General features: G+C 41.3%; 1 protein-coding gene across 6 annotated transcripts in view; it reads left to right on the forward strand.

Annotated features, from left to right (window-relative positions):
* Window positions 1–18,096, forward strand: part of myo3b (myosin IIIB) — a 70,727-nt gene that overhangs the window by 42,525 nt on the left and 10,106 nt on the right. For 5 of the 6 annotated variants that reach the window (XM_019352509.2, XM_019352510.2, XM_013272612.3 and 2 more), the window contains 8 exons: window positions 1,317–1,522; window positions 4,152–4,263; window positions 4,402–4,564; window positions 4,979–5,059; window positions 6,493–6,589; window positions 7,884–7,935; window positions 8,118–8,204; window positions 8,873–8,996. In XM_019352509.2, the coding sequence (XP_019208054.1) occupies window positions 1,317–1,522; window positions 4,152–4,263; window positions 4,402–4,564; window positions 4,979–5,059; window positions 6,493–6,589; window positions 7,884–7,935; window positions 8,118–8,204; window positions 8,873–8,996 (922 nt within the window). The remainder of the gene's footprint in view (window positions 1–1,316; window positions 1,523–4,151; window positions 4,264–4,401; window positions 4,565–4,978; window positions 5,060–6,492; window positions 6,590–7,883; window positions 7,936–8,117; window positions 8,205–8,872; window positions 8,997–18,096) is intronic. The other variant, XM_003447383.5, reaches the window with a different exon arrangement.

Raw genomic sequence — 18,096 nt, forward strand, 5'->3', positions numbered from 1 at the left:
GATAGCTGCTTTTCAGATTCAGCTGAGCAGCTAATGATTTTCATAACATATGAAGCTGCAGACTAATTTGAAGCTCATACAAATTTGATTAATTTATGCTGTATCAATAATTCCAAACAGCAAGATTCAACGACGTAAAGCAGGAGCACTGATGGTCTGAAAACAACTAAAAGCCTTCCACTGAGGAGTGGATTCACTTGTTATTAATATGATGTCATAACTGATCATACCAGTAAAGTCTGTTATATCAATGGATCCTTCAGTTACTTTTTACTGACAATATTTAGTAATATAATATTTACATTAAATGAATTATGGGTATTCATGTGTTTTTTGTCAATTTACCTCTGATGAAAAGCATTGAAAGATGTCCTCACCATGCTCTAGGGACTAGCTGGGGAATATTTGCTGAGATGGCTGGTGGAGAGCAAAATTGAATTTAATGAATTTGTTCTGTGTAAATAAGTAACTGTCTGCCAACAAGTCCACCGCAGCTTTTGAAAGTAGGGGTTGTACTCGTGGACACAGATAGTTGCAGACACCATGGATGAGTAGTCATTTCTGTTATATTGCCTTGTAGGACGAGTGTGAAGTTGAACGAGTTAACACAGAATTGGCAGGTACATGAACGTCTGCAGGGATGTCATGCTCATGGCCTGATGATGAAATGTACTCTGCTTTGGTCATTTGGATCCAAGTGAGAGGACCTTAGCATACTCACAGACTACGAACCTGTAACACACCTTTCATGTCATAAAATGTAAATACACCTCAGTAAATACATCTTTAATTAGTGCTTGAAAAGAAAGCAAGTGGACTTTTTTTGGTTTTTGAAGATGTCAATTCTAAAACAACTGATGAACAAAACCCTGTATTTAATCCCAAAGCAGGTCACATACCTTGTTTTTAAGTGCTGAAGACTGCCAGGACCTGGATGAATGAGAATCTACTTGGAAACTTTAATTAGTTTTGTTATTACATTGCATTTTTTTAACATTACCATAACTGATACCAACAATTCTGCAAATAGAATTACAGTGGGGTTTTTTTTTCAAATCCCTAAATAATTATTGATGTCTTTTACTTTAGAATTAAAAACACTGTTGTGTCCTGTTGGGATAGATTTGTTTATTGATTCATACTGATTAATTCTCGTGGGCACCATTGAGCTTTTTATGAGACTGTCCGGAAAAAGTTTGGTGCAGATCTGATCTGACCTTTGAACCCTGATAATATGAAACGATACAACTGCTCTCTGGTGTCTTCTCTTGCTTCTGCCCGTGGTTTATTGTTGCCTCATTGTTGTGTTTGTGCAGTACTCCCTGATGGACCTGCTGTCTAAGATGGTCGTGGGCCAGCCACACTTTGTGCGCTGCATCAAACCTAATGATGACAGGCAGGCACTGCTCTTCTGCAAGGAGCGAGTGATGGTGCAGCTGCGTTACACTGGGATCCTGGAGACGGTGAACATCCGCCGCCAAGGCTACTCCCATCGCATCCTGTTTGAAGACTTTGTCAACAGGTAAGAGCGGCGTCGAGACAGGCGGCGCCTCCACTCTGCAGCACGCACGCATGCTGACACAGCCCCAGAGATGGCGTAGAACAAGTGAGCCGTGCTCTACATCACACAAAAACACGGGTTCTTTAATTAGATAGGGGTACATGTTGAGCAGAGCAAGAGGCTGACTAATTGGCAGTCATTAGTGATAGTGCAAGACTAAATCCTGCAGTTCTTTTAACTGGGTGGATACTCCAGTCTGGAAGATATGGATTAAATTCAAACAAGGAGGAACTGTGATTATAAGGGGTGATGCATTTTAATAGATTTCCTTTTACTATTCATAAAGAGTTTGTTCTTATACTCGGTGACCTGAAAAAGCTCAAACATAGTCTCCTTGTCCCATCGGTATTACATTAGAGCACAATTAAAACAAGTCTCATCATTAACGGGGGGCTTTACGTAAGGGTGTTGTTTTGGGTTCTTAAAAATATGGGACAGGATCTGTTTAACTGTTACTAAGCACTACACGCTTCCTCAAATTTAAAAGCGTACACCTAAATTTTAAGGGGAAAAAAATCCACACATTTAGATGAGGCTGTGTGAAAATGCCAGAAAGCTTATGTTTGATCAGTGTTCCTTTGAAAAGTATTCCAGCCACCTCTAATGTGGAGACTTTAAGATTATATAAAATTTAATTAACTTAGACTTGTGGCCTGTAGGAAAGAAGAACTTTGAGATGACTGGTTAGTGTCGTTGCTTCGGGGGAAGCTTTAAAAATGTGGGCCTAATTTTGGCGAGCTGAAACTTTGAATGACCACATGGTGTTTCCCTGCATGTCCTACTTTTGCTCCCAGTATCGAAGGCCGATTACTGGAAGATCGCACACAACCCCCGGCACGATGACGTCCCTGTTGTCTCCTGTGCCTGAAGTGTGGCTGTGTGAGAAGGAGAGTGTGCAAATATATTTTAACCTTGCTATTGAATCCATATCATCCTACCTGAGCCAGGCAGAAGTCATACAGACAGACCTGAATGGCTAAACTGCACCTTTAGTGAAAACTGATTTAAATTTGTGCTCCCATATCAAAGGCTCGTCTGATGTTGCAGTGCTTTGTATTTACCATCAAAGAAATAACAGGTATCAACAGGAATTAGAATGAAAGGCTGTAGACTGAGGCGGGGAGGGGAGTTCAAAGAAGTTTTTCTTCTTCTTGTTGTTCTTCTTTTTGACCAACGCCAGAACACGAAAGATGAACGAGTATTTCTGGAGCCTTGATGTCCCTGAGCAAACAGTTAGAACCACTCTGTCCTATGCTGGTATTTTATAAACAGCAGGATCGGTGGATGGATCCAGACAATGTGAGCAATAAACAGCGGTGTGGGTGATGCACACTGATAGGCCTGCACTAATGAGGATCTTCTGTGGCCACATAAATAGGAGACGATGATGCATTGAAAAGAGATCCAGCACTGGTCTCTGTTAAAGAGTCATGTTTGACTCAGATTTCTGAGCAGCAGGAAGTTTTTAACTGCGGTTCTCTTAACAGTACTTCTAGTAGCAGCGTGCAACAAGATGTTGATATTGATAATGTCATTTCTTGAAGGCAGTTAAGTAAGTAGGGACTACATCATCCTCTAATCTACCAAAACTAAGTTAGTTAAATGATCAATAACTTGTGAAATATTCAACATTTCAAGATTTGTAGCGCATTAAACAAGAATATCAGGTGGCTCCAGTTTCAGACACATGCTTGATTTATTCTCTATAGTTTAGTGGTTTGCATATTTTCCTAATAAGTGAAAGATTCCTGGTTCAATCCCAGGAGACCCCAAAGATCCCTTTGAGCTTGCATTAGGAGGGTATGGAGGCTTGTTTCACTTAAAAAATCAGAAGTTTGAGGCTGTAAGTCAACCTTTTTAGATACCTAACTTGAAACTTTTAGACTCCCTAACCAAAAAAATAAATAAATAAGTGGCCGAACAATCTTTTATAGGAATGACATACGTTAAAAATGTGTTAAAAATTTGCCAAATCAAATATGCGATCCCTTGTCACTAAGGAAGCAGTTGAAAGTAGCTTTTTTTAAATTCTTTAAATCTGTTTCTGTTGTTCTATTATTGGCATGTCAGTGTCTCAGGAGGTAAAGCAGGTTGTCCACAAGTTCATAGCTTGATTCCGGGTCTTCTAGTTTGCACCTAGTCTTCTCTGCATCCATCTGATTGCATGCTACATGCATTTGTGTGCATGCATTTGTACTGCTTAAAGACGTTGAATAAAGCTCTGTCAGTGTGTGTGTGAGTGAATCAGTGAATGCAGCTTGTAATAAAAAACACCTTCAGCAATCCGTTAGCCTCGTGACACCCTGTGTCTTCATATTGGGACACTGTATTTTGGGTTTTCTGCACAGTTTTTCATTTAACTCTGTGTTTTATCCCAAATTGATTTTATTGTGTTATGTTTTTTAAGGACGTAAAAGCTATGTAACAAAGTAACGAATTCCTGTGCAAAGATAATGCTTCGTTTTTATATTTATCAGCTCCAAATATTTCCTGATTTTTTTTTTAAATAATAGCAAAACACAATATCACTGCTTGAGTAACTAAATTTGTTCAAAGGTGTCCTTTATGTCTTCATTGTCTCCTCTTCCAGATATTACTATCTTGCATTTCGGGCTCACGAGATGCCTGAAACCAGCAAAGAAAATGCTGTTGCCATACTGGAGAGGGCCAAATTAAAAGACTGGGTGCTGGGAAAGACCAAGGTGAGGTTATTTTTACAACAAAAAGTTTAATATTGAAGTTAATTTTATTTGTAAAAGACATTAAAGTTTGTAAAGACATAAAAGAAATAGACATAATCAAGCTTTGGATGTCCTAACCAGAGCAAAATGTCCTGTCAGGTTTTTCTGAAATACTATCATGTGGAACAACTGAACCTGCTGCTGCGGGAAGTGATAGCTCGGGTGGTGGTGATGCAAGCTTACACTAAAGGCTGGCTCGGGGCCCGGCGTTATCGAAAAGAGAAGGAGAAGAGAAGCCGTGGGGCCACAATCATCCAGTCAGGTACGCTGGTTTTAATTAAACAGTAAACAGGAAGAGCGATTATTCAAACTTAAGTCAAAAATATGAAAAGAAAGATGAGTTTTGATATATTCTTTTATTGCTCGTGATGAAACAGGTGCAAATTTGATGTGAGGCGGTTTCTTAATGACATCTTGCCTATTATGTGCCTGTGAGTCTTCATAAAAGAGATAGTTTGATAACCACAGCTTGACCTATGAGGGTTAAGAGCAATGCTTCAGAGCAGACAATAAGACCTCAGAGAGTTCAAAGGGATCCATCCCTCTGCCACCTGGTTTAGCAGTGTTTTGAAGTGGGATCTTGTGTAGTATGCGCAGTCTATTTTGTTTCACAGAGGTAGGTCAGCAATCTCTCGCACACACACATACACACACTGTCTCTTTCTTTTCCCCTTAGCCTGGAGGGGCTATGTTGCTCGGCAGAACCTCAAGCAAATCAAAAAAGAGCGGGAAGAGGCAGCTGTCCGCATACAATCAGGTAAAGAAATGTTTAAATTTTCACATGAGTTCAAATATTCAAGTGGAGACATCTGGAATTTCTCACGCGGCCCCATGTCCGGTGGAAACTCGCGCCACTGTTTTCATACATTTTCAAAAGGAAACCGGGATAAAGGCCTGGAAACCTTACATCTTTGTGAAACACCTTTTTGATCTCCATGAGTGGCCTACGAAATAGTAATAATTAATTAATAATGCATACAGAAAAGCTTTTGAAAGTTTGGGCAGCATTTGGTCCCCATGTTTCAGAAGAACAGTGCATACTGAGATCCTTTTTTTCCTTTCATCTCTTTCCCAGTAAAGGCAAGAGAGGGGCTTATCCCTTCTGTTTCCTCACGACTTCCTCTCTCAAATTCCTGGCCTATTACACAGCTCTCACATACCAGAAACAAGATGCCTTTTTATACTGTCAACCTTTTCATCTGAAATGTAAATTAATTCTTACTCAGTGTGCCTTGACGAAGATCAAAGTGGGCACATTAACCTTCCCAGCCCCCCTCCCCCTCCTCGGAGGCTCTCACTGGAGGACAAGGGAGGGTGCCAAAAGGGGCAGGAGAGAGGAGGGCAGGAGGGAGGAGATCTGGCATTGTTTCCCCTGGCTCTCCTAAGGGCTGCCCTCATCTGGCACATGGAGCATCTCAGTCGCCTGCACACCTTGTGTAAATGTCCTCCATTAAACCCTTGTAAATAAAGCTGCAGAATGGGTAAACATGGTTTTGGTGTTGGGAAAGCCTCTCTGTCGCCGCTGTCTTTCTTTTTAGAGAAGCGTGTTTGTGTGTGGCCGCCGGGGTTCGGGAAGGGGATGGAAGGCGGGGTGGGGGGAGAACCTGAACCTGACATAAGTGGGGCCTCAGCCCCCCGGCGGAGCACTCCAGCACATTCACTTTGTGTGTTCTCTGCAGCTTATAGCCTTTGAGGTGGGCTGCATTTGCATTCTGAAAATAAACAGATGCCTTTCAAATGTATGAGCCTGGTGGCTTCTCAGATCTCAGCGGGGCCTGGGGGACATGCTCACCATCGATCAGATTAGACCATGCAAAATAGAACCATTGCTCAACAATGTACTTGAGCCTTCTTTTCCTGTGCATATAATTTTACCAGAAAAACACAAAGCCCGTCGACGGAGTAAGTCAGCAGGCTCCGTTTACCATCCATCTGAGCTCAGTGTGTCTCAATAAGCGCACAAAGTTTCCCCACCGCGATGCCACAGACGATATATGCATGCTAAACACATCTCACTTCCTCGCGGGTGAATCCAGAGTTTTTTAATATGAAACTCTTTGGTGCTCCTGATTAATATATAATAAATATACTTGGTAATTGTGTGAGCGGGCAACATGTATATGAGGACAGGGGTGAGGCAGCGGCGTTTTGACCGTTTGACAGCGTGTCTGGCATTCATATCCTGTGCAGCTTATAGGGGCCATCGGGTGCGTCGGGACTGTGGACCCCAGGAGCACAGATGTCACCCTGAGGCTGGAGAAAAGACCACCAAAGAGGAGCATTTAGGGTGAGCTTTGACATTTGTTGTCCTTCAGCATCTGTTCTCATTGGTCTCATTTTTCCTGCACTTTGATTTCTTTTGTAATTTCATTTGCTCCTCATTGCACAGACAATAGTCCACCAGTAGCCATGGCTGACTGAGCAAGAGGCCTCCCATGCTTGCCATTCATCTTCAGCCTTTGCTGGATGAGCTGCTTTTGCCTCATAATGAACTGCTGTTTCACCCAAAGGGGAAAGCTCCTCCCCGTGCACCACCTCTTTCAGTTTTATAAACGTAATAAATAACTTTCCACCAAGATAGCACACTTGTCTGACCACAAGCGGGGCTGGGCGCTGCACTGGTGTCCAGATGTACGAGCTTGTGTTTATTCAGCATATGGGCAGGCCAGTCATTAAGAAAGTATGCGCCAAGCAGGAGAGCAGCCACTGAATGAATAGCGGCACACGAAGTGTCGATGGCAGCTTTTACCTTTTTTTGTTATTAAAAAAAAAGCTTCGAAGCATCCTAAAAATTGTTGTAAGTATCCTTGAATGATTTTGGACCTTTGACATTAGCTCTTAGAAAGAATGCCGTAAAATTAGAGATGCATTGCATATCTTGTTTAAATCTTCTGCGACATTTTGGTCAAGGTTGCACATTTCTCTCCCGACTCCAAAACTCCAAAATACTAGATTTACACATCTGAAAATGTTATGCTCGTTGTATACTCAAACCGAGCAGAGCCCTATCTGGGGATTTTTCTCTCCATGTTTACAATCATATTCCTTGGTGGGAAAAAACTTCAAACCTCCACTTAACAATTCTGTTTAATCAGTGTTGGAATCTCTCCATATATATTTATTTTGACATGATCTGGCCCATTTTCCTGCGGTAAGATCTGTGTTCTCACCTACATGCTGTTCTTTTCCCTTTTGATATCCCTCCTGTCTGCCATGCATGAATTCTGTGTTTGCATCCAAACAGCAGAGCCTCCGGTTGCATCGCCAGTTCCAAACTGGATGATTTCTAGACCCGAAGCATGACTGCCACTGGCTCGCGGCATTGTGCGTGCAGATGTTGTTTCGTTGGTGTTTGCTTTTTAAATAATGCAACATGAGTGAACGGGTGCAGAAACACATCGGTGCTTTTTTGCTCTGCAAATTGCATAATCATAAAGTGGAGATGTTTTAGGAGCAAAAAAGACAAATACAAATCATCCTCAGCTCTGGATTTCTTTGTAATAAGCTGATGCAATATGCGTTATTTTGCAGTGATCATTTTCGTGTTAATTTTTAGTTAAAAGTGCGTCTTAATTTCACAGGTACAGCCCGGACAACAAAGAGGCAGACGGAGATTACACACATAAAGAAGATGTAAGTAGCAGAATATCAATGAGCATTTTCCTTATGCCTTACTAGCTGTGTATGTAAAAAAACTAATAAAAAAAATAAAATAATGCTGCTCCTCTACAAAGCAGCTTTAACCCAGATTATTCTTTGGGAATTTTTTGAGTCCTTGAGACAAAAGAGTTCTCTTGCTCCAACCTCCATCTCAGCGGAGAAGAAGACAGGGTGGTACAGGAACGAGAGAATCAAAAGGCTGGAAATTCACGGCTGAGAATAAATGCTCGCTCTTCCCTGAGGTGATTTGTCTTTGCGCTCTTCTTTCTACAGATGTTAGACCCCTTTTTTAGTAAAGACCTGAGGTTCTTTGGTAGCACTTTGATATCCTGCTCGGATTCAATATGTGAAATAGAAGAGCCACTCCGTGACTTGGAGCACATCACAGTCTTTGAAGTCTGATCCAATTTTTGCTGCTCACCATTTGATGTTGAAAGGATGAAATGAGGAAAATGTACAGTTTTTGCCAGTAACTCTGCTGAGCATATGTAAGATTAAAAAAGCAAAATCCTTTGGAGGATGTACTTAGAAATGTTAAGCAGATTAATACTTTCCTATAGCTCTTTTATTCAAAGATAAAATTAAATATGTGAGGAAGTCTGTATGTGCTGTTTTTCACCCTCTCACAATTAAGTCAGTGTGGTGCTGTTTGCTAGGAGGTAGGGCTAGTAAAGGGGGGGATATGCAATTGCATTAGCATTTGATTAACATTGCAAAGCACATTAATGGGTTTGAGTTATATGAGTGCCAAATTGTAAATTGTAAATAAATGAATACAACATCTACATGACTAAATTGAAGGAAGAAAAAAAAAAAAACGCATTACAGGGCATGCTTTAACTTGTATATATTCATTCAGTGCTTTCATTGACATTGCTCTTCTGGGTGTGTTTACGCCTCCTCTTTCAAGGTTGGCCCTGACAGCCAAGACAGACAAGTGAAAGACATCAAGAGAGACAAAGGCAGAGCAGAAGACAGTGTAACGCAGCCGTGCAGGGAGACGGCAAGGCTGCGAGACATGCAGTGTAAACAAGGTAAGCCCGAGCACAGAGCTGGCGGGTGCAGGTAATTACACAAAGAGACAGCAGAAATCCCGCTTTAATGGATAAAGTGCCATTTTTAATACGAGACCCCTTTCAACCTTTCATCCCAGCCAATCCCCTGCTGCCATTCTTTGTTGACAGCAAAAAAGAGCGGCATTATGGGTGATCATTTCTGTGGTATTTTAATAACTCAGGTCAGCTCATCATAAACGTCTCAAGGCAAGTGGAGGGGGGGGGGTTTCGAAGTGGCACGAGCACTTCAAAGCTTTCGTTCTCCCGCATGGCGGGCCCTTCACTAAGGATCTCATCAGTGACTCTAATAGACCTGCACAGTAACGGTGACACGAAAATACACAAACCCTGATTTGTTGAACATATGTTTGGTTTGCTTTTTGCCCCAGGCGACGAATTACATTAATTCCTGATGCCTGGAAGGCTGAGTGGGTGGCTGTGCAGGGGGCCTCTGATTATGGCCGTCACCCAGCCCACCGCTAGGGTAGCCTTGGTAATGGGGCCCGGCCCTTCATTAATGTTATTAAAGGGGTATGAGGTAAGAGACCGAGGTGGAATAGTGTTTAGCGTTGCGGCTGAGAGATTATGGGGATTAGACATGATAATGTAACACAGACAGGGCTCTCCAGCAGGCCCGGGATTAGTGTCAGCACGCCACAGCAGGTCTGGGTTAGATAGCGGCTAATTCGGTAATGCTGCATACAGGTGACCCCCGCTCCCAGGCATCACTGCCGCTGAAGGGAGGCAGTGTTTGATGAATTTATAATGTCAAAGTGATTATTGAGAGGAAACATGGCGGTGAATGTGAGGGCATTTTGCCTAAACTGGTGTTTTGTTTTGTTTTTTTCCTCCAGCCGGTCCACATGTAAGTTTAAAATAACAGCTGAATGACTTTCTGTTTTTTGTTTTTTCTTTACAGTTTAAAGCCCAAGAATTTGTTCAGATGTAAAACAATGAGTTCATAGCATCATTGCATCAATAATAAAGCACGCCCACGGTAAGGCTTCATGGGTATACCTGTAAAGGTGTCAAACTGCTTTCTTTTCTAGATTTAGTAGTTTGAAGGACATTTTTGGGCGGTGCAAGGTGAAAGGAGAGTAAAGCCACTACATGCAAATAAGCAATGCAAAGAGATGAAAAAGAAATGCATTGTTTAATCATTCTTTGATTGCAATGAATAAAATGTCCATCCTTAAGAAATTAAAAGAAATTAAAATACAAAAGTAAATATTCTGGAAATGTTCCTCTTTATTTGTAATAATAATAAAAAAGCAGGTCCCTCATGTGCACTCAAGAAAAATTACATTTGATTTTGGATCATTGTGAAACATTGTACAAAAGACTTGGGTCAAAAAAGACTTTAAGGGTTCATGTTGCTGGTAACAAGGGGTTTTTGCAGTGATCTTGCAACCTCTGAGATTTTTCCTGGGGGTGCTTAGAGGTGGGATATGGGGTCTAAATGAAGGTTAGTCTTTTAGTCTCTTTTCCTGCAGCTTGTCAAACTCTAATGCTTTTTGTAAGCAGGTAAGTTGTAAGTTTTCTAGATGTGACAGTTCAATTATGTTGAAATTTCCTACAGAAAAAATAGCCTGGACTAATTCCTTAGATATTATATGTGGAGAGATTTTCAGGTATTCATCATTGCCTCTTTTCCTGCTTCATTTATGTTCCTGCTTGTGGCTCTGACGTCTTTCAGGAAACCCCATTTGAATATGTTGAGGGAGGCCACAGTGGCTCATGCACCCAGGGCACACTTTGATCCCTGCAGATCTGAGGGTCTTTTTTTTTTTCATCCCGAGGTTGAGCGAGTCATGGAAGCCTTGCCCTGCCAGATGTTTGGAGACCAGACTTCTTCCTGTGTCTCATCCTGCCGTCGCCTCTGGTGATCGCATTGGTTCTCTCGTGCTAGAGTTCGACCTGGAGTGTTTCAGGACACCAGTAGAGGGAAAAAAAAACAGAAAATTAACCGTGGTAATCGAATTACTCCACCCCTCCAGACACCCGCGCGCTCTCTACACGCTGCTCCCATTAAAGCCAAAACACCAGGGCGTGACCTGGAACCTCTCAATGTGTTTGATGGACGTTGGGTCTTTCCTGCATGATTTTAAAAAGCCTGGTGTTCAACTGAGAGATCTGTTTCACTGTATATCCGACACCAGGCTAAGCGACTGTTCTCCCTCTTTAGGCAGGTACCCACAGTGCTGTATTTTATGATGGGGAGAGAGCATTAAAACACTTTGTACTCCAGGCGCTTGCAGTTGTCTTCAACACCAACCTTTGATTTTTCTTTTTTTCTCTCTCTCGCTCTCTCAGTGGAAAAAGTTACACATACGCAGTGTTGTCTTGTAAGCTACACGTTCAAGGCGATGTCACCTTCCGTCACCTGTCTCCTGAGCACTAAATATTAATGCAACATGTTTGGAAATGAGTCACAGAGATGTGTGCAGAAAGAAAGCCTTTGCTAGCAAGCAGGAGATATGATCAGAGCGCTGCTCATGCTCCTCAGCGTGGTAAACAGGATGGTGCCGAGGATCAGTCAGAGCTGACTTTATGGTTTATGAAAGCTGAGCTACTTATGTTAACAGGCTTTTTGAAGATTATAGTTGTGGTAAACATACATGTCAAGAGAGAGACAGTGATAAAGTGGGGCTACGACACAGCCCAATTACCTCTGTGCCTCAGAAGATGGTTAACCTGCTGGCTTGAAAGGATGAAACAAGAAGAAGAAAAACAGGAAAATAGTTAAAGTAATGTTGTCTTAATGGTTATAGTTGCATCCCCTCTGCACAGAACACGGTACAGTCAATAAGAATTGATTTGGTTTGTTGCTCTGAGCTGTTTCTGTGCTTTATAGCTGCAGCTGGGAGCGCTTGTTGGAAATGTGGGCGCAGTTTTTCCCCACACTGAGGTCATCCCACACTCAAAGAACATCTCACTTTCCTCTCCGCCTGCTCCTTCCCTCAGCTCTTAAATGTCTTCCCGCATGTCCTCCCACAAGGTTTGCAGCCACCAGGTGCTGCTCCACAACCCCCCCTCATACACCAACACCATCACCACCAAAGCAGCATCACGGTATCAACATGCATCTGCCAGACAAATGATCCACCCTCTCCATGTTCTCTAGACAAATACTCTCCCTCCCTCTCGCTGTCTCTCAGCCTTTTGATTTATCTGTCTGTCTCCACATATCGCCGCGTCTCCACCGGATGCCTTCAGTTTTAGGCAAATTACAGGCTCGACGTAGCGGCAGCAGAGATTTGGAAGGGATAGGAAAGACTCAACTTAACGGAAGGAGTTGCCTCTGTCTGACGCTACCTACGTAATCCTCTTAATGTCAGTGGGAGTAGTTAACAGGATGTACTTCCAAACTACTCATCATCACAATTCCAACAGAATAATCTCCTCAGACATTAAAATCAAGGTGGAAAACGATGCTCAGAGTTCTCTGTGATTTTTCACATGTCGATTGAGTCACTTGGTGTACTTTAGCAAAGTTTTCCAAGCACAAAATGTTATTAGGTTGTTATTGTACTAATTCTATTTAGCAAAATTTGCTGGTATTCCACTGATCAAGAGAGAAAAAGCTCAGTGCCCTTCATTTCCATATTTAATCTATTTTTGGCTTTTCTTGTCATTCGTCTCTCCCTCAGCGGTCTTTATTCTTTTTTACTTGTCCTTCTTGGTTGGGGTTATAGATTACATGTATTAAGCTTGTGACAAATGATTGACTCCCACAAAGTTTGCAGATTTCTCCTCCTAGCAAGCATTTTTTTCAGGAGTCAAAGTTCCAAAAGTTGCTGTCAGTGGAAATGATTGATTTCAGTGTGAAAAATTGCTTGTAAGTAACAACATCCTCTGCTTGCACTAGTGAAAACAGATGCAGGATCAGCCCCCTTTTTCTGCATTATCTGCGAGGCTTGATCACTTCGGCTTCTAATTTAAAGCACATGACTGGCTATTAAAGGAATGAGAGAAAGTTCTGGAAATGCTCTTCCACTTTGCATATCTGGTTTGGGTCTTTGTTTGCAAGTTAAGAATAATATCTGTTACTGTTTGCGTGCATGTGTGCGCACGTTTGTGTGCATGCTGTCTGGGCTAATGCGTGCGTGTATGTGTGTGAAGAGGCGGTTGTGAGGTAAAGAGAGGGGTCTGGATTGCACATGCCTCATTTAGACATCAAAGGCCTCTGCTGATGATTTTTCCTTATAATCCATGGCTTTTGGTGCCTCTGCTCTCTCCATCTGAATAAACAAAACCCGAGCGGTTCTCTGTGGTCTGGGAGAAGTCAGGTGATTGCAGCACGTGACTTTGGAAGTAAATCGATACATCTCTAATTTATTCCACTAAAAATCCCTTTTAGCGGCTCTTTTATGTTGTTTCTGAAGAGCGTTCTGATTTTCAAGGGATTTCAAAGTGGTATTTAGAGATGTAATACGTCTCATCTGCTAGTCTTTGAAAATAAAAGAAGTACCTATCTAAAAAAAAAAATGAATTCTTTTTATCTCAAGAAGCAAACATGTACAATATGTAAGTCTTTCACCAAGAAGAGCAAACACTGCTTGGCTTTCTTTGATAGGGAGAAATCAATATTGCATGAAACTTACTGCCTCTGTATTCCCAGTTGGCTATTATTCCTCCCCACCCCAAACAGCAAACGTTACCCACGATCATTTAGCAAACCCTTGGTGTGAGCCGCTGTCTGACCCCTTCCCAGCTCTGCCCGCCCGTGTCCAAGCTGTGCTCCCCTGCCAGAAGCCAGTTTGGCAGGCTCCCTGCCTGTAATATATCTGCAGGAGCAGCATTCCTCTGGGGCTGGCCTGGATCAAATGACAATGATTTCCCAAATGGAGGCACAGAGATGGGAGGCCTGACCCATCCTCTGATCTGCTACACACTCTGATCGCTGCAGGTCAGGATGGATAAATTGTGAGGCTAAACCTCCTGCGAGATCTGCAGGGTTAGATACAGCACCTGAGAGATAAGAACTGCATCCGTAGAAACAGACACATTAATATCTCATCAATGTCAGTAGGAAAAAAATGTCTGAGTAGAAACTGATAAAATAATAAAGCTGCTGAGAGGTTTTGCAACATTTTCCATTAAAAAAATCAAAGTGTGCAGTCAGTGTTGCGTGCCTGTAGGTACTAAACTACAAGGTCGTTGTCCTACATGGTAATTTTTTTTTTTTTAAAGGGATCTGGACAAAAATCTAGTGGGCCCTTGTTTTCCAAATTCGCCACCTCTGCCACATTTCATTAAATTTTTATTGAAAGTTTTACGTCACCATCCTGACAAAGAGGAGCTGTAAAGGAGTGAATTCCAGTGCCAGTACCCTACCCCACAAATCTGAAGCGATACCGAGCCACGCTATTTTTCTTCTTTTTGCACAAATGCCACCTCTCAACCAAGTTTCATGAAATCCATCTGAGTAGCTTTTACATAACTTTGCAGAAAAACAGAGAATGTTGCAGATTTGGCTCCTGTCTTGATAGCGGTATTTGCAGTAAACACAGCTTGGGTTGTAGGGAATGTAATTTGGAGGTATTTAGTCTTTTAGTTTTAGATCAGTTAATACTTTTCGCCTACTGTGACATTTGCTGGGAAAAAAGATATCCTCAAGGAGTTAGAATCCATCCTGACCTGAACACTATTAAAACAAAATTTTCACTAGCTGTTGAGAGTTGTGGGGGGACCGGCCAACGAACAGATGTTGTCATTCCTCGCAGAACGACTAAAAGTGATACAGAGTTTTGTTTGTTTCGCAAAGCCTTTTGAAGCTCATGTTTACAGACACCAACTGGTAGAAACCAGTGTTTACATTTATTTATTTATTTATTTAGCAGGATTTATGTTAATTAGCTGCAGCTGAGTAAACTTACTGGCCACAGTTTTCTTTACAGCCAGTCATCGGGTTTAGCTTTCACTTGCTACATTTCTTGAGACACAGTTAAAGCATCAGCTAAAGAAACCTATTATGCTCATTTAACTACTCTATATTTTCTTTTAAATGTAAAAGAATAACTGACTGAGAATGACTCACGGTTTAAAGTAATCCTTGTTCATCTCATAGTAGGCCTTGGTGTGGCCCCCTGAGACTTCTTAACTCCCTTTCCCTTCAGCCCAGCTTCTTTCTGATTGGCTGCCCCTCGCGGACAGAAGATTTGAACAGCAGGTGGGTAGGACTGCTGTGCTCACAGCAAGAGCTGCGTGCCTGAGAAGACAATATTGAGGATATTCATAAACAGACATATAAAAGGAAGAGCAGAAAAAACATTTAGCGTTTTTTCTGCTCTTCCAGAGCTTCAAAAGCAGACTGATGTCTGAGCTTTTGGCTCACAGGGATTACTTGTACATACTCTGACCTCATTATTATCTTTAGCTGTGTTTATAAGGAGGATCCAAAGCTGTAACTGTATACATATATGTACATGTAAAGAAAGAGGAAAGACATAAATCCCCATTAATTTAATTTCACTTGAGGTTTCCAAATGTTCTTTTTCTGCATTTTCAACATAATCTATGAATCACTCAAGTCATAAGGGAATTGGGTATTGTCCTAATTGCACTATATGCAGGTAAGAGTTTGCATTATTCTTAAATACTTGTGGACGTGCTGTCACAGCTAATGTTTTCTGTTGAAACCACAGACCGACTACGCAGTCTGTTTCATAATACGATTTAATTTTTTGTCTGTTCAAGGACGTTAGGATTCATTATTTGTGATTGAGGGCTTTGATGCAATTTCAGGGGAATAAAACATTTGCTTATCAAAACCATTTTCTGCATCATTAGCAGAACAACGTCCTACATACAGACATTGTTTAACTGAGACGTAAAGTGTGAACATTTTATTTGTGCTGATTTTTCTCTTCGTAGCAGCATGTCATGCTCTTTCAGGTTTCAAAGGCTAAGCAAGAGCATAATGTCCAATTAATTTTAATGTGAGACTAAAACCTAAGTGCTTCTGATGCATCCAAACCCAGCTGCTTTTTTTTCCTGAGCTATTTGTCTCGGTACATGAGATTTCTTCCAAATATCCTCAAATACTCAGGGGTAACGGGGATTCACACAGTGGACAGTTAGCACCTCTGAGGCATGGGTAGATAAGATTCACGGTAAAAGTTGGCTAATATCTCAAAACTGACAGGAACTTTCTGGGCATTTACAAAGTGTGACTTTAGTAAACCTGTGCTGGTTTGAATAACATCAAGAAAGCCGAGGAAAGATTGAAGGGGTGGCGGGGGATCCTGCTCTTTGATGTATAGGATTGAGATGTGATGAGGTCTGTTCAAAGTGAGTACAAAGTAGTGTTAAGATGGAAAAGGCAAATGCAGCTTTAGTCAAGGTAGAGAAGCAGAGGTAGCAAGACATGATGAAGAAATGTCCTGTCTCACATGAAATGCAGGCAAAGAGGATGAAACGTTGTCAGACATTAAATATAGATGCTTCCTAGTATAGGTGAGCTTTAAAAACACACTTTTGTAACCAATGAACTTTGAAATGCTAAGCAAGGTGTAGTAAGGAAGAGTAACCAGCCCTTATTACTGTGTTATGTTTGAATATCCATGTTATCACATTTCTAATTGTCTCTGGTAAGCCAATAAGATTTCCCTTTCTGTGGTGCAGTCAGGAAGAACAGCCTTCACACATCTGCAGAGAAGAAATCACTCAGTAAGACAGGATCTGAATGTAGTAATTGCTTTTTATTCCTTTTGACACACTGACCGCAGCTTCCATGTGTCACTCATTTGAGTGGAAAGTGGAAGGGTGAAAATCTACGTCTAGAATCCTGCAGATCTGCTTAGTCAGGCTCTTATTGAAGTGTGCGCGGTGAAAATATGTATTTATTGGCCATAAAATAGACGTCACTTCTCTTTAAAACCGCTAAAACTTTTAAACGTTAAATTGCATTCACTTGTGTTTGGGTGGCATAACCATAGACCACATGTGGGCATTGCCACAGTGACGTCACCCATTGGTTTATGGACTCCTGCTTGGAAGCCTTGACTTGAGCTTTTTTACCATATTGGAAGAAAGGGGAGGCTCTGACTGAGGGGGAAAAAAGGGCACTGCACATTCTTACAGCAGTACTTGTCAATTACAAAGTAGCCATGCTCTAAAACACATTCATCTTTATCGTCTCTTGGAGTACAATGGGGGCCACAATTTACAACATGAACATCAGTTTATATTCTGTAAGACCTAAATCTTGCTATTGAGACTATAAATTTATCAGATAAATGTTTACCACATACATAGATTAAGTGAGAACTAAGGCCATTTTCCAATAGACTTCCATAAACCAAGTTTCCTTTTTTTTACCCAGAGTAGTTGCCCCCTACTGGATATGAGTAAGAATGCAGGTATTACTGCACTGGTTTTACTATGTTGATCTATGGCTTATAACCTCTGATAGATATGACACTCTAGTATCATCACATTTTTCTCCCTGCAGCCATCCTTCGTCTCATCTAACTAGTGTTTTTCCCAAAATGTCACCCTGTTGGATTCCGCTTTATTACTTTGTTTGAATTTTACCATCACGCAGAGCTCTCTGCCTCTGCCATTAATACTTTGACATTTTCACTAATTTCAGTTGTGGTACACTGGAAATTGCCACCTGACCCTAATAGTGTATATTGTCAAATAGTTAATTAATTCTGTGTAGCTAATCATAAGCCTCTGCATACTCGTGTAATCCAGAAAACTATCAATGCTCCACTGAACAATCCTCCGCTGACTACTACTGCTGCAATTAGTAGATGTATAACTGATCAGCACACTTTTTGATGTTTCCTTTAATAGGTTATTAATATGGAATTAGATAGGAACAGGCAGTTTTGCATTTTGGAGAATTGTTTTCTGGTTATTACACAGAAACTACCACACATTTCTGGGTAATAAGTCACAACATTAAACACAACATGTACTCTGTTACCTTTATTCATTCAAAGAAGAATGCTGGAGGCATAAGTCAGCATTAATTTCAGCACTGTGAATAGTATCCTTATGTGTTAAACCATCAACCAATATTACTGTTATATGAGATTAAGGCCACAAGTTAGTATTTAAAAATTTT

The sequence above is a fragment of the Oreochromis niloticus genome, linkage group LG16 (genome assembly GCF_001858045.2).
Source record: "Oreochromis niloticus isolate F11D_XX linkage group LG16, O_niloticus_UMD_NMBU, whole genome shotgun sequence".
In the NCBI taxonomy this organism is placed as follows: domain Eukaryota; kingdom Metazoa; phylum Chordata; class Actinopteri; order Cichliformes; family Cichlidae; genus Oreochromis; species Oreochromis niloticus.